This window comes from Arachis ipaensis, chromosome B1, assembly GCF_059453495.1.
Source record: "Arachis ipaensis isolate K30076 ecotype BB chromosome B1, ASM5945349v1, whole genome shotgun sequence".
Lineage (NCBI taxonomy): Eukaryota > Viridiplantae > Streptophyta > Magnoliopsida > Fabales > Fabaceae > Arachis > Arachis ipaensis.
Genome location: NC_142436.1, coordinates 67,889,294 through 67,901,674, shown reverse-complemented (window position 1 = coordinate 67,901,674; position 12,381 = coordinate 67,889,294). Strand labels below are relative to the sequence as shown.

Below are 12,381 nucleotides of genomic sequence, written 5' to 3'. Positions count from 1 at the left end.
GGACCGGGTAAGGATCTCAAAAATAGACCCGGTCATTATTTCGGGTCAGATACGGGCCATGGCTCGGGTCACCCGAAGTCGGTCCGGTGGCCCAGTCATCATACACAATTAATATTTTGTGTTATTAGTGATGGATGATGGCTATTCTTATGTGGAATTTAAGTATTGTAAACCTTAATATTTTATGTTATCAGTTATTATAAGACTATAAGTTAATATTTTATGTTTAAAATGCATAAGATTTTAGACTAATGCATAATATTGTGTTATTTATATTGATTTAAATATTTAGTGTTATTAGACAATATTAGTATTTGATTATGGATATGCTTTAATTTTAGAGAAGAGTTGGTTCTTGTTATATTTTTCTAAGTGAATTTTACCATGTCAAATAATGGTTGGAGTCTTGGAAATTTGGATATTTTCACATGCTAGCTTATAAGAAGGTATCAAGGTAATGTAATGTTAACGGCCCAGTTTTCATCCGGTTTTTACCCGGTATAATCGTGGCCCGAAAGTGTATAGGTTTCATCGGGTCTAGGGCCGGGTTAGGGTCTAATAAATAGGTTCGGTATATATTTCGGGTCGGGTTTGGGTCACATCAAACCCGGTTTCACCCAACCCATGCACACCCCTACCAGAAGGCTTTCCCGACCTGTGCATACGCATGATTTTGTGCGTATGCATAACTTACCAATTTCTCAGGATGTGCGTGCGCACACCCTCTCGTGCGTACGCACGAGTTGCAACCCTCGCTTTGTTCCGCGCGTGCGCACGGGTTGTGTGCGTGGGCACACAAACCAGAGATTCTAGTTTTCTACAACTTAGCCAAATTCAATTTTTTACACCTAAATTCTGATGTCCATAACTTACTCTACAAAACTCCAATTTCCTAAATTTTTAAACCGTTTTAAAGCTCTTAAAATTATCTTTAATTTGAAATAAATTTTACTCAAATCCACAATCCGAGGCTCAAGTTATGGTCCGTCGAATTCGATTAACAACAAGGATTTACCCAATTCGCCAAAACCTCAAAAATACCAATTCTCTCAATTCCAAACCAATTTATTCACAACCCGAACAATACCAAAAACAACTTAAAATCCTTACCCGCATTCCTCAACCATAATCAACATCAACACACTACCACTCATAACTATTAATCCTCAGTCACCTTTCATCCATTCCAACACCTATTTTGCTCAATTTCCATCTTTTCCACTCATAAGTCAACAAAACCCAAACATTCTCAATATTCAAATATAATCTCACCTAATTTTCATATTCACAATTATTATCACTCCCTCATCATAAAAATCCATATTCTTCATCATCATTCATAATCAACATCAATATTCACCATTTTATTCAACCAAACTTAATACTTAATAGTTATCATCATTATCACCTTCCTACACATACTCATATCCAACCTCCAAGACAAATCCACCACACATACACACATTCAATCAACCACAACATACAATCCAGTCCTATCTTAGAGGCCACTAGCCTAAGTTTCACGAAACATTACATATTACCTAAAGAAAACCAAAATCATACCTTGGTCGATTCACAACACACTCAAAACATTGAAACAATACCACCAAGCTTAATCCAAAAGCTCCAAACTCAATCTCAATGCTCCAAGTAGTCAAAACAACTCCAATAATCACAAACCTCAATCTAACATAATATAAAATACCAAAATCAATACTAGGGCTAACCAAAATATCAAACCACAAGGGTTTCAAAGAGACTTACCTTACCCACTGGTATTAGGGGCAAAACTCAATAATATTCCAATGCTAGATCACCCCTAAACAACCAAAATCACAAAATTTATTCAAAAACAAAACCAAAAAATGCGAAATTGTTAGGGCAAAAAACTGGAGTATAGATTTCGAGATTCTTACCACTTTATTTGGATAGAATCGATGAGCTCGGCGAGAGTTTCGCATGGCCGCAAATAGCACACAAATCGAAGCACTGTAACTCAAGTTATGAGCAATTGAAGCAGGAGGATAAATAGTAGAAAGGGTTTTCTTCTTCTCTTCACAAGTTCAGCACCCATTTCTTTGTTTGTGTGTGTTACTGTGTTATCATCTGAATGCTCATTAAGTTAGTGTATTTATATGTTGCGCTTGGACCTAACTTGTCCAACTCGTTTGCGTTTTAAGTTCTTTTGGTCTAACTTCGGGCCAAAATCCTTAGAATTAGTGCCCAGTTTTCAATTCTAAATATTTTTCTAAGCTTATCTACCGTTTATTTTTCTCTCACGCAGTATCGGACAGACTTAAGTCGGTACTGCCGACTAATTTACTGGTACGTGTTTTTAAGCAATTTTCTACAGAAAATTATATTTTTCCACTCGAAAAAATCTACTAAATGCAAATCTCACCGTTAAATTTTCTAATTAATATTTCTAGATTTTCGATTCTATTTCGGACAGTTATATTATTATTTTAAACCGGTATTAACGTTAAGTTCTTACAATATACATAACTTTGTAGGAGAAAATACCCCACTTCCATTTTTAAAGTGTTAAAAAGTATATATGTATATATATTTATGCCATTATAAAATTATATTTGTCTCCATATAAAGTTAAAAATGATCTTATTAACTTTTGTGTAAAAAAATTATTTTATTAAATTTAATCTCTCACAATAATAAGTTTTTTATTAAATTTTATCTTAAAGTACAATATATATTAAATTAATTTAATAAAAATAGAATATTATTTAATTAAAAGATTAAATTAGTTAAAATTCATATTCTTGATTTTGTTTTTTACTAAACATTAATATTTACTAGTAAATTGAAGAATTTTGCCCTATATTTATATTTTGATAATTTATTCTCAAATATAAATTAGATTACAAATTATTTAAAAATGAGTTAAAATAATAAAGCATTTAGTACTTCTATCTATCTATCTATCCGACTAATTTTGTTGTTGTTGTCGTTATTTTTTGTTGTCGTTATTATTATTATTAGAGTTTAATTTTGATACATTAATAATGTTAAATATTTTAAAATAGTCTTATTTTTTAATGATATTTATAAAAAATTACATCAAAATCTAATTTTTAAAACACTTTTTGAAAATATATATTTAACATTAGATATTTTTATTGTATTTTAAAATATTTTGAGAATATTTTTGTGATTAATAAAAGTGGAGGTCATTTTTATCCACATTTTGATAATTCGGATACGGAATTAGTGATTTAACCTTCTTATCTATTATATATTACTAATTTTACAACTAAAATGTGTCACATGTCATTTTTCACTGCAATTGAAATTAAATATTTTTTTCAAAATTGAAGAGTTCTTCCCTCCTCCTTCTTTCTTTTCTCTATCTCTTTCATTCCTTCACTACTTTATCTCTCCTATATATCATTATTAATGACTAATTACAAATTTGACAATCAAATGCAACATCACATTCTCGAATTGCATTCAAATTAAATTAAAATTAAAATATTAAAATAGAAATATAGCTATATTATATATTTATATATTACTAACTAATTTAATAACCAAAACGTGTCACATGACACTCGCTTATTAAAATTGAGATGAAACATTTCCTTCCAAAATTCATATACTCCCTTCTTAAATTCTCTTATCTACCTCTCTCCCTTTTCTATTTCTCTCTATCCTTCCCACTCTATATATAATTTATAATTTATATTAGTAATTTTGACAAATCAAAATGTCATTAGATATTTTTTATTACAATTAAAATAAAAAAATCTTTCAAAATTGACAAACTCCCTCTCATTCTTCTTCTTTATTTTTCTTTATATTTTCTCTCATTCTCTATTTTTCTCTATCTTTCTTTTCTACAAAAAATAAAATCAACAACATAATATAATTCAAATAAAAGTGAGTTTTGCTAGAGAGCCAATGGAATATTTGTATAATGTGTATGGGCTATATGAGTTACAAAATGAACATCACCCATAATATCCAGAATAATCATTCGAGTACTAGGGATAATAAACATCTCATGTCATAAAACCACTCATCCCAAAAGCTTAAACTGATTTTGGGGTTCACCAAGGATCAAACTCTTGACCTTTCGGATCTAGAGCTCTAATACCATGTCATGATACCACTCATCCCAAAAGCTTACACTGATGGAAAAAGGTAACACTAATGGTTATGTCTCTAATACTCCCTAAACCTCCATTGTGCACATTGTACAGATATTCCATTGGCTCCTTATACTTTCTTAAAAGATATTATTATATGCATACTTTTTATTTAAATTTAAAATTTTACTACTTTTCTTTTTAATTTATATTTTTAATTCTTTTCCTTTTCAAATATTTATTACATATAATTTAGAAAAAATACTAATGTTGTGATTAAAAGTTAGAATCAATATTCAATTTTTTTTAAAAAAAATAATTGAATTAATTTTATAACTATCAATATAAATTTTTTTATGCTAATATTTAATTATATTTTTATATACATAGAAAAAAAATATTATTTTTAAATAGCAACCATAAAAATTAATTACTTCTATTTGTGCAACAGATTTAACACCTAAATAAATATAAAAGCACACACGTTAAATTCTTTCAAAGTTTAGATAACAAATGTTAAAATTAATTATTAGTAAAAAAATTAAACTCTTTCACATGAAAATAATAACTAAAAATCTTATTATTTGATTTTTTTTATCTACGGAGATTCTGATCTTCTTAGTCGATGAGACTTTTGTTCCCTACGACTTTTTTGTAAAAGTAATTTAATTTTATAAATCTTTTGAACTATAATCTATAATGTCAGGACAAAATCGACGTAATTTTAAAAATTTTATATTCTCCTAATATTATTACGAATAAAAATACTAGTATATTATATATTTGTCCCACAGCTTAAAATTTCTAAATCCGGTCACTGTTTGGAGGAATCAGTCGTGTCATCATAGCAGAGGGTGTATAAAAGACACTCCCCAAGACCTCATTGTTAGGGAACTTCCTCAATAACAGGCTCCCTCCTCCCGTTTGAGATGGTGCCTTCCATCACATATACACCGTGTTGAGGAACTATATTACTCTCTTAGTTTGCTATGAATGCACCAATTTGGTCAATGTACAACTATTTCAAATAGAGTAAATTATAGATGGATGTTGATGCAATTAATCCCATGAAAATAAAATGTACAATTCCAAAATAACAAATTTTAAAAGAATACCCTCCAAGGCACCACAAAATCTTATTATGATAAATTGTAATCATATACATTGATTATTTTGAGACAGAGAGAGCAGACTATAAATAAATCGTGATGGAGTTAATCTTGTAAAAATTTTAACAAAAAAAATAAAGAAATAGAAGAAAACGGCACAATCCAAAAATTAAAAAAAAAAAAATCTAAAAGAACCTGCAAGGTACCGCCACCCAAAATCCTAATGAAAAAATACGGATCATCGGTAACCATCAATGTCAACTGTGAAATATGAAAAATTGAACTTAAATAATTGGCCAATTTACCAAGAAAGAAGATGCAAGTAACTTTGATCAAAACCTACCTATTTAGCCTCTCGAAAATAATCTCCACGAACGGCGTTTTTTAGGCCTGGGCTTAACATCCTTGCCTGTAAGAAAGTCAAGAGCTTGGAATCAGATATTAGCTGGTTTAGCGGGATGTTGGGACATCTAAAATTCACAAAAGAAACAACAGAAACAACCAAAGATGTAAGGACTGCACAATGTTTATTGCCATCTATTTTTCAAAGCGTTAATAAAGCTTGAAGTCTTATGGTGACACCTTGAAGTCTTCCCGCCTGAAATAAAGCTTCTTCTGCAATGGGTCGCCACTGTTCTGCACAAGAATAATTGATTCCCAGTCCAACACTAAGTCCCCTCAATAGATGCACCGTCCGAAGTACCGAAAACAGTTCTTCTGGGAAAGACTAGCATAACCAGCCACAAACAATTTTAGAAAATTTAGTTAGGGAAAGTAGAAGCATAGAATATTAAGAAGTTATCTCCACCTTGTTCTGTTACAATAAATGTCAGTTATATATATGTTACATCATCTTTTAATAATTTGATTCACTGCCAACATATTCTCCCAAATTTAACGACCAGGAACTAAAAACTGAAAAAGATTTTGCCACCAACATTATAAAAGGATTGGAATTTTCCATCTCGTACATAGTGTAACATTCAAAGATATGACATTATGATCTATACAAAGGAAAAAAGACTCATCATGCAAGGAGCTAGCCAACCAGGATTTTTTGGTCCTGCCTAAAACCCATTAAAATTTGCCCCCATTTTCCCTTTAAACTTTAGTCATCCTGGAATTAAGTTTTATTTTTATCAATAACTGACACCTGCTGCATCTCAAACTAATGGCTCTAAATCCGGCTTCTAAAGCTTCATCTCTCCTTAGACTAGTGTAATCAAATTATCTGACATGTTTATACAGTGACCTTACCCTGATTAATAAAACCAAATTGTTTCTCACAATAAAAGCAGACACACGAATTTAGTAGCATTCTTACTAATACATAAGGAGGAACAAACAACTAAATATTTGGACTCGAAAACATACTTGAACCCCGATTTTCTTTATTGAAGACTCCTCTGAGAAAGGTTGCAGCATTGTGACCCCAGGAGGCAATTTTGTATCAAACATCGTCGTTGCTAGTCTAAACAATTCTTGTTGCTCATTTTCACAATTGCTAATGGTTTCTATACCAAGCTCCCTATAAAGTAATATTAAAACGAGTATTTAGATCAACAAAATTGAACATAACATAAATTGTTGACATTTTCATTTCAAAATCAGGATGTTAACTTAAAAAGAGACATCTGTCCTACAATGATCTCTGTATGTGCCAAAGCATATAAAATGTCATGGACATGATCTTGTGATAAAAATCTACCACAATTTGGACCAATCAGGATTTCATTCGAGTGTTTTTACCTTCAATTTTGTTGAGCTAAATTGAGATTCAAGTGACAGTTTCTTTTAACTTTGCATGATGACAGAACTTTAGAAATTTTCTCAATAAAAAGACTAGTTAGGGTCATCAAATCTGATTTTACTAACAAGGAATTAATTACTTCCTTTCCCCCTATCTTATCTATCTCACTTTTGTGCTTCATACTCCACATATCAAGGCTTATCAAACTCATTATCTTGTGTTCATATGTTCTTATTTTCAACAAACAACAGTAGATGAGACTTAAATATATACTTCAATACCTATAGCTTTCTGCAGCTCTTAATTGGTCACCATCAGCAATTGCAAGAACTAGATTAGCATAACCAAGCCTCAATGGTTCTGGGAGATCCTTCACCTGCCCATAGTCCAGCAAGCCAACCTGACTACAGGAAATACAAACATTAGGGAAGTTGCAAGATAAACATTTATATTAGGTCATCAAGTATTGAAACTAATTTTCAATATCATACAGAAGTCATTTCCATATTTAATATCTTGATGAAGGTCGAATTGGTTGAGTTTGTACTTAATGAAAGAAAGTGACTATTTTAACTAGAAAGATCACATTTCAAAGATATGAGCATATTTGGATAAAGAAACATTTAAGAACATACAAGAATATATATACATATATGGCAGCTGACTTGCCTCTGATCCTTTACAAATCAGGATATTTCCTGGGTGAGGATCTGCATGGAAGAATCCACTTTTCAATATCATTTGACCATAAGCTAGAGTCAAGCTTTGAAGAATCTTCCTGCACTTTTACAGTATAGTTAATAGTGTGATATGCATAGAACTACGTGCATCAGAATGAAGAATTATCCACATTCAGAATCTCTAAGAAGAAGAGTTAATGTTCCTATTTATTAAAACTTCACCATCCCCTCTATGCTCCTGATTCTCTCATCTATATCCTCCCAAAAATTCTGGACATGAATGAAATATATTCAAAGTTGAACAAGTGACAAGAATATCAAAATTCAGAATTTAGGTTATATATAAGTACTATTTGAGGCAATATTGTGATATAGTGAATTCATATAGGATAACTGAGAAGCTTACTGCTTTGCTGCTGCTGCTGCCCTACCACGAGGGTTTATGCCTCTCTTTGCTATTTCATCACCAAGGTTCATTATTGGAATCCCATCAATAAACTCCATCACTAGTACCCTCCTGTACAATCAAGGAAGCATAACATAACCAAAAGAAGTTAACACTAACAAAATACGCATGGATCATAGCTTTCTTGGTCATTTGACGATTATCAAATATGTAACAGCAACTATTTTGCTGTACGGGATTTCTTATGTTCGTTGTTCTTTTCACTTCATCCTAGTTTTTAACAACAAAGAGGCAGTTCATAACATACCATGCATGGTATAGCAACCTTAAAATTTACTGTGATTGATTCTCAAAGCACAATCCTCACAACAACTATATGCACAAAATATTAGTGCTCTAACATTCAAACTCTTATATTATTTTATTGTTAATGTGTAAGAAACCTATGTTATCATAGTGCAGCAAGAAAGGGAAAATGGAGAAATAGACAGATAGCAATAAGGAATAGTGGGAGGATAATATTTGTGAACAACACAGCTAAGTTAGCAAAGGGAATGAGGCAGTTAGAACTATATAGGGTGCAGGAAAGTGCTGTGAATAATACGTAGGGTTTTGTCTACATAATATTACTTAATTTGTCCAATCAGAAAAGCTAGTTTACCTCAAAAACTCATTTTTATTAGATAACATAAGTTAATGCTGCAAGCACCAAGACATTTGAAAACAATATAGGGGTGACATCTCTTCAAAATAATACAATAAGTTACCAATCTAGTTCATTATTAATATTTCGAAGCAGATTATCTAAAATCCTTTTTGCTGCATAACATACCTAGTAACCATATCTCGTATTACCCGTGGAACCAAAACAGGAGCCCTTCTGTTATTTTGATACAAGAACTTTCTAATACATTCCATCGCAGCAGCTTCCCTCTTGAAATCAAATTCATAGCCAATCTAGAATGTCTCAAGTTTTCATTAGAACAAGTCATAGTAGGTTGTGGGAAGAACCTTAACATTAACATCACTGAGTTACTACAAGTGAGATAAAGAAACTACAAAAAAAAAAAAAAAAAAAACAAAAAAAAAAAAAAAAGTGGTCTACATAAAATTTACATGTTAACTGAAGAGAAGCTTGCAAAGATTTCTAATGAAAAGTAATATGTATCCTTGTTAATATATGCAGCAAAAACAAATAAGATCCAGCTAAGTAGTGCACTGGTTTTTCGTTCATAAATCTCATTAGTAACACTATCCAACTAATATTTTTAACCAAGTTATGTCAGATTTAAGTTCAAGAAGTTGTCAACAGTTCAACGAACTTCACTCTAGCATAAACACTCAGTCGAGATTTAATCACAAAATGCTACTGGTGAGAGTGATAATATATTGTATTTGGATAAAAGTTGCTGATATATGACTCATTCAAGAGTACAAGAAACAAATAAGCTGCATGAAGTCAGATATGACAGAAACTTCCTAACCACTCGATTATATAATATACTCCCCAGCATGCTTCTATTATGAATTGCATACACAACCCATCCATCAATCGCTTTCTATATAATAAAAGTACCTAATAAAGTTTATTCTTAATAGGAACTTCTATTTAATCGGCAACTGGGGAAAAATGCGAGTAAGTTCTGTCCTTTGATAAGAATCCTACTAAATAACAAACCAATAAAACAAAATAGGGGAAAAAAAGGCAGGCATTAATTATCAAATAATCCATGTAGTATAATAAAGCTAACGAACAAATCTAGCAAGCAAATAACAGGCACCTGTTTTTCCATTTCCTTTGTCACCGAATATAGATCAAATTTGATATCTGTCTTTTGCATGTACAGGGCGAAAGCTTGCAAGTTACGGAGATCTGTCATCATCAGATCCTGAACGCCAGGATGTTGAACCTATTATATGCTAAAGAAATCAGAATCAGAAGTTTAGTGGTGTCATGAGGTCACAAGACCAATCACTTATCCACCTCAATTACCTTGACAACAACATCACTTTTATCCCCTCTCAGTCTTGCTTTATGAACCTAGTACGAGAAAAATGGATTTGTCAGAAACATGGAAATGAATGTTCATAAGAATATAGGTCTGTCAAAAATATACTTATTCCGAGTTATCACCAAACAGAATGAATTGCTTTGGCATAACAACCATAACATTACTCTAAGGCCCACCCTTAAAGAATAAACATGCGTAAGAGGGAAAATTTTTAAGAAATAGCACGCAACAGGACTTCTTTAAATTCCAAGATAAAACACAGTGATTCAACATAAAACATGCATGAGTAACCTAACAGCAAGTATCAAGAAAAAATCTAACAAATGTTGAGAGGATCATAAATAACAATCCGTTACTGATATCCTAATATATATCAGCAAAATCAGAAGCATAAGCATGTGTTCTTGAGGGCATTGCTGAGACAGCAGAACAGAAATTTCACACCGACCTGAGCAATCGAAGCAGAACCAAGGGGTTCCATATCAAATCTATCAAACACATCGTCAATACCCTGTCCCAGCTCATTCTCCAGCATCAACTTTACAGTTTGAAATGGGGTCGCAGGAGCCTGATCACACAGCGTGACAAGCCTTCTCACCCACGCAGCCGGGGCTAGGTCAGGCTTCCCTAAAATTTGTGCGATCTGTTCCACAATTTTATGTTCAAATCAAAGATACATCATCATGAGCACACCAATCATAATCAAAACTAAAAAACACCAGCTGAAAATGCAAGTCATAAAAATAAGCCAAAAATTCAAAGCTGGTCCATAATTTTTCCAAGGACAATGTAAACCAATTGAACAAAAATGCGAAATCCAAACTAAAATACAACTATTCACAGTAACTAAAATGTGATTGAGAAAATAATCTAAAAGGGGAAAGAAAACCTTGAGGAAGAAACCACCGAGGTCGGCACACATGGCGTAAACCTTGTCAGCAGCGAGCTCGTGCTGCCTTTCCCACAATGCTTCTCGCTTCTGCACATCCCTCTCGAAATTCACTTTCACTTGAAACACCTACCAATTCAAAACCACGCGCAATTCAATGAATAAACAAGTAGACTACGCTACACACACACACACACACACACATAGAGAGAGAGAGAGAGACCTTGTAACCAGTGTAGATATCAATGGCTCGAACCCAGAATTGGAAGGACCGTTGCAAAGGGCGAAACTGGTAGGAGAGCTTCTCTCTTATGTCGTTGATATCTACAGGGGGAAACATCACTCACTCACTTAACTAACTATTTCTCTTCTCTTCTCTTCTCTTCTGCTGCATATATGTATATAATTATAATACGTTGTTCTTGTATAGTATACTGTATAAGCATACGGTATCAGAGAATGGCAGCTCGAACACAAATTGAGATATCTCAATGTATGTCAGTGGCATGCCATATTTGGGTTGCAAGGCTTTTTGTTTTTGTGATTCAGAAGCGTTTGGATGTTGTTATAGGTTGCACGTTATGTCACCTTCACTCATCACTTACTAGGATAAACTGGTGGTGGGTGCTCTTTCTTTCTTTTCCCTTCTTTTCTTTTCTTCTCACTCTTGGCTATGTGGGGCTCCTAGAGTGGATTAGGGAAATATTCTTCTGTGCTTCGTTAGCATGATTTATGCGTGCTTCACATTTCATAAATTATATACACAACTATTTATTTATTACATATTTTTCAAAAAGATATTTTAAATTAAATAAATAGTTATGCATCTTCTAAAAGGAAATCTATGAGTACAATACATAGTCATAGATTGCTTGGATTAGGGGACCATACATTGCTGCCTAAAACTTGGATTTTTTATAAATGACTGTTAAGCATCAAGAAGTAACTAATGAAACAGGTGAAGTTATTAGTGCTGTACTATTTTTTCAAAGGAACTTAATTGCTTCACATGAGATTCAGGCGGATAATTCTAGTTGTGCTGTCCATGGGACTATTGACCTATTGTTTTCATCATCTCTTATTATTTTGCTTTTACTTTGACTTTGTTTTATTTATGTTTAGCTTTTTTTTTTTTAAGTCCGTGGATTGGACAATTCTCAATTCTAACCATTATACTTACACACCCTACATTCACACACACAAAAATATTTTTTTTTATTAAACTTGTATTAGACGAGGTCCAAACTCGAGATTTCTCAGTAAAAAAGGGAGACATATGCCTATTTTAAATTTATTAATATGTGTTTTAAGAGTAGTGATTTGTCTGACATTTTCTCTTGGATGCTGATGGAAAATATTTACAAGAGACTTTAATAATTAAGTTAGCAAAAATTTTAGCAGACTTTTTGAATAAAAATTAGATTGAAAA

At 32.3% G+C, this 12,381-nt stretch overlaps 1 protein-coding gene across 4 annotated transcripts; it reads right to left on the bottom strand.

Annotated features, from left to right (window-relative positions):
- Positions 1-5,207: 5,207 nt before the first annotated feature.
- Positions 5,208-11,697, bottom strand: LOC107631370 (Protein kinase superfamily protein). Of its 4 annotated transcripts, none has more exons than XR_015902363.1 (13): positions 11,176-11,697; positions 10,953-11,081; positions 10,512-10,706; positions 10,045-10,092; positions 9,833-9,961; positions 8,884-9,008; positions 8,052-8,162; positions 7,635-7,743; positions 7,247-7,365; positions 6,590-6,743; positions 5,798-5,942; positions 5,559-5,685; positions 5,208-5,476 (listed from the first exon to the last, which is right to left on the bottom strand). XR_015902363.1 is itself a non-coding variant. In XM_016334802.3 (13 exons), the coding sequence occupies exons 1-12, from the start codon at positions 11,290-11,292 to the stop codon at positions 5,563-5,565; spliced, it is 1,443 nt and encodes a 480-aa protein (XP_016190288.1). In that variant the 5' UTR covers positions 11,293-11,697; the 3' UTR covers positions 5,208-5,476; positions 5,559-5,562. The 4 variants fall into 4 exon arrangements, 3 of the variants coding, with proteins under 3 accessions (XP_016190288.1, XP_088357589.1, XP_020978134.1); XM_016334802.3 differs by having other exon boundaries at positions 5,559-5,624; XM_088501463.1 differs by having other exon boundaries at positions 5,208-5,435; positions 5,559-5,624.
- Positions 11,698-12,381: the final 684 nt, after the last annotated feature.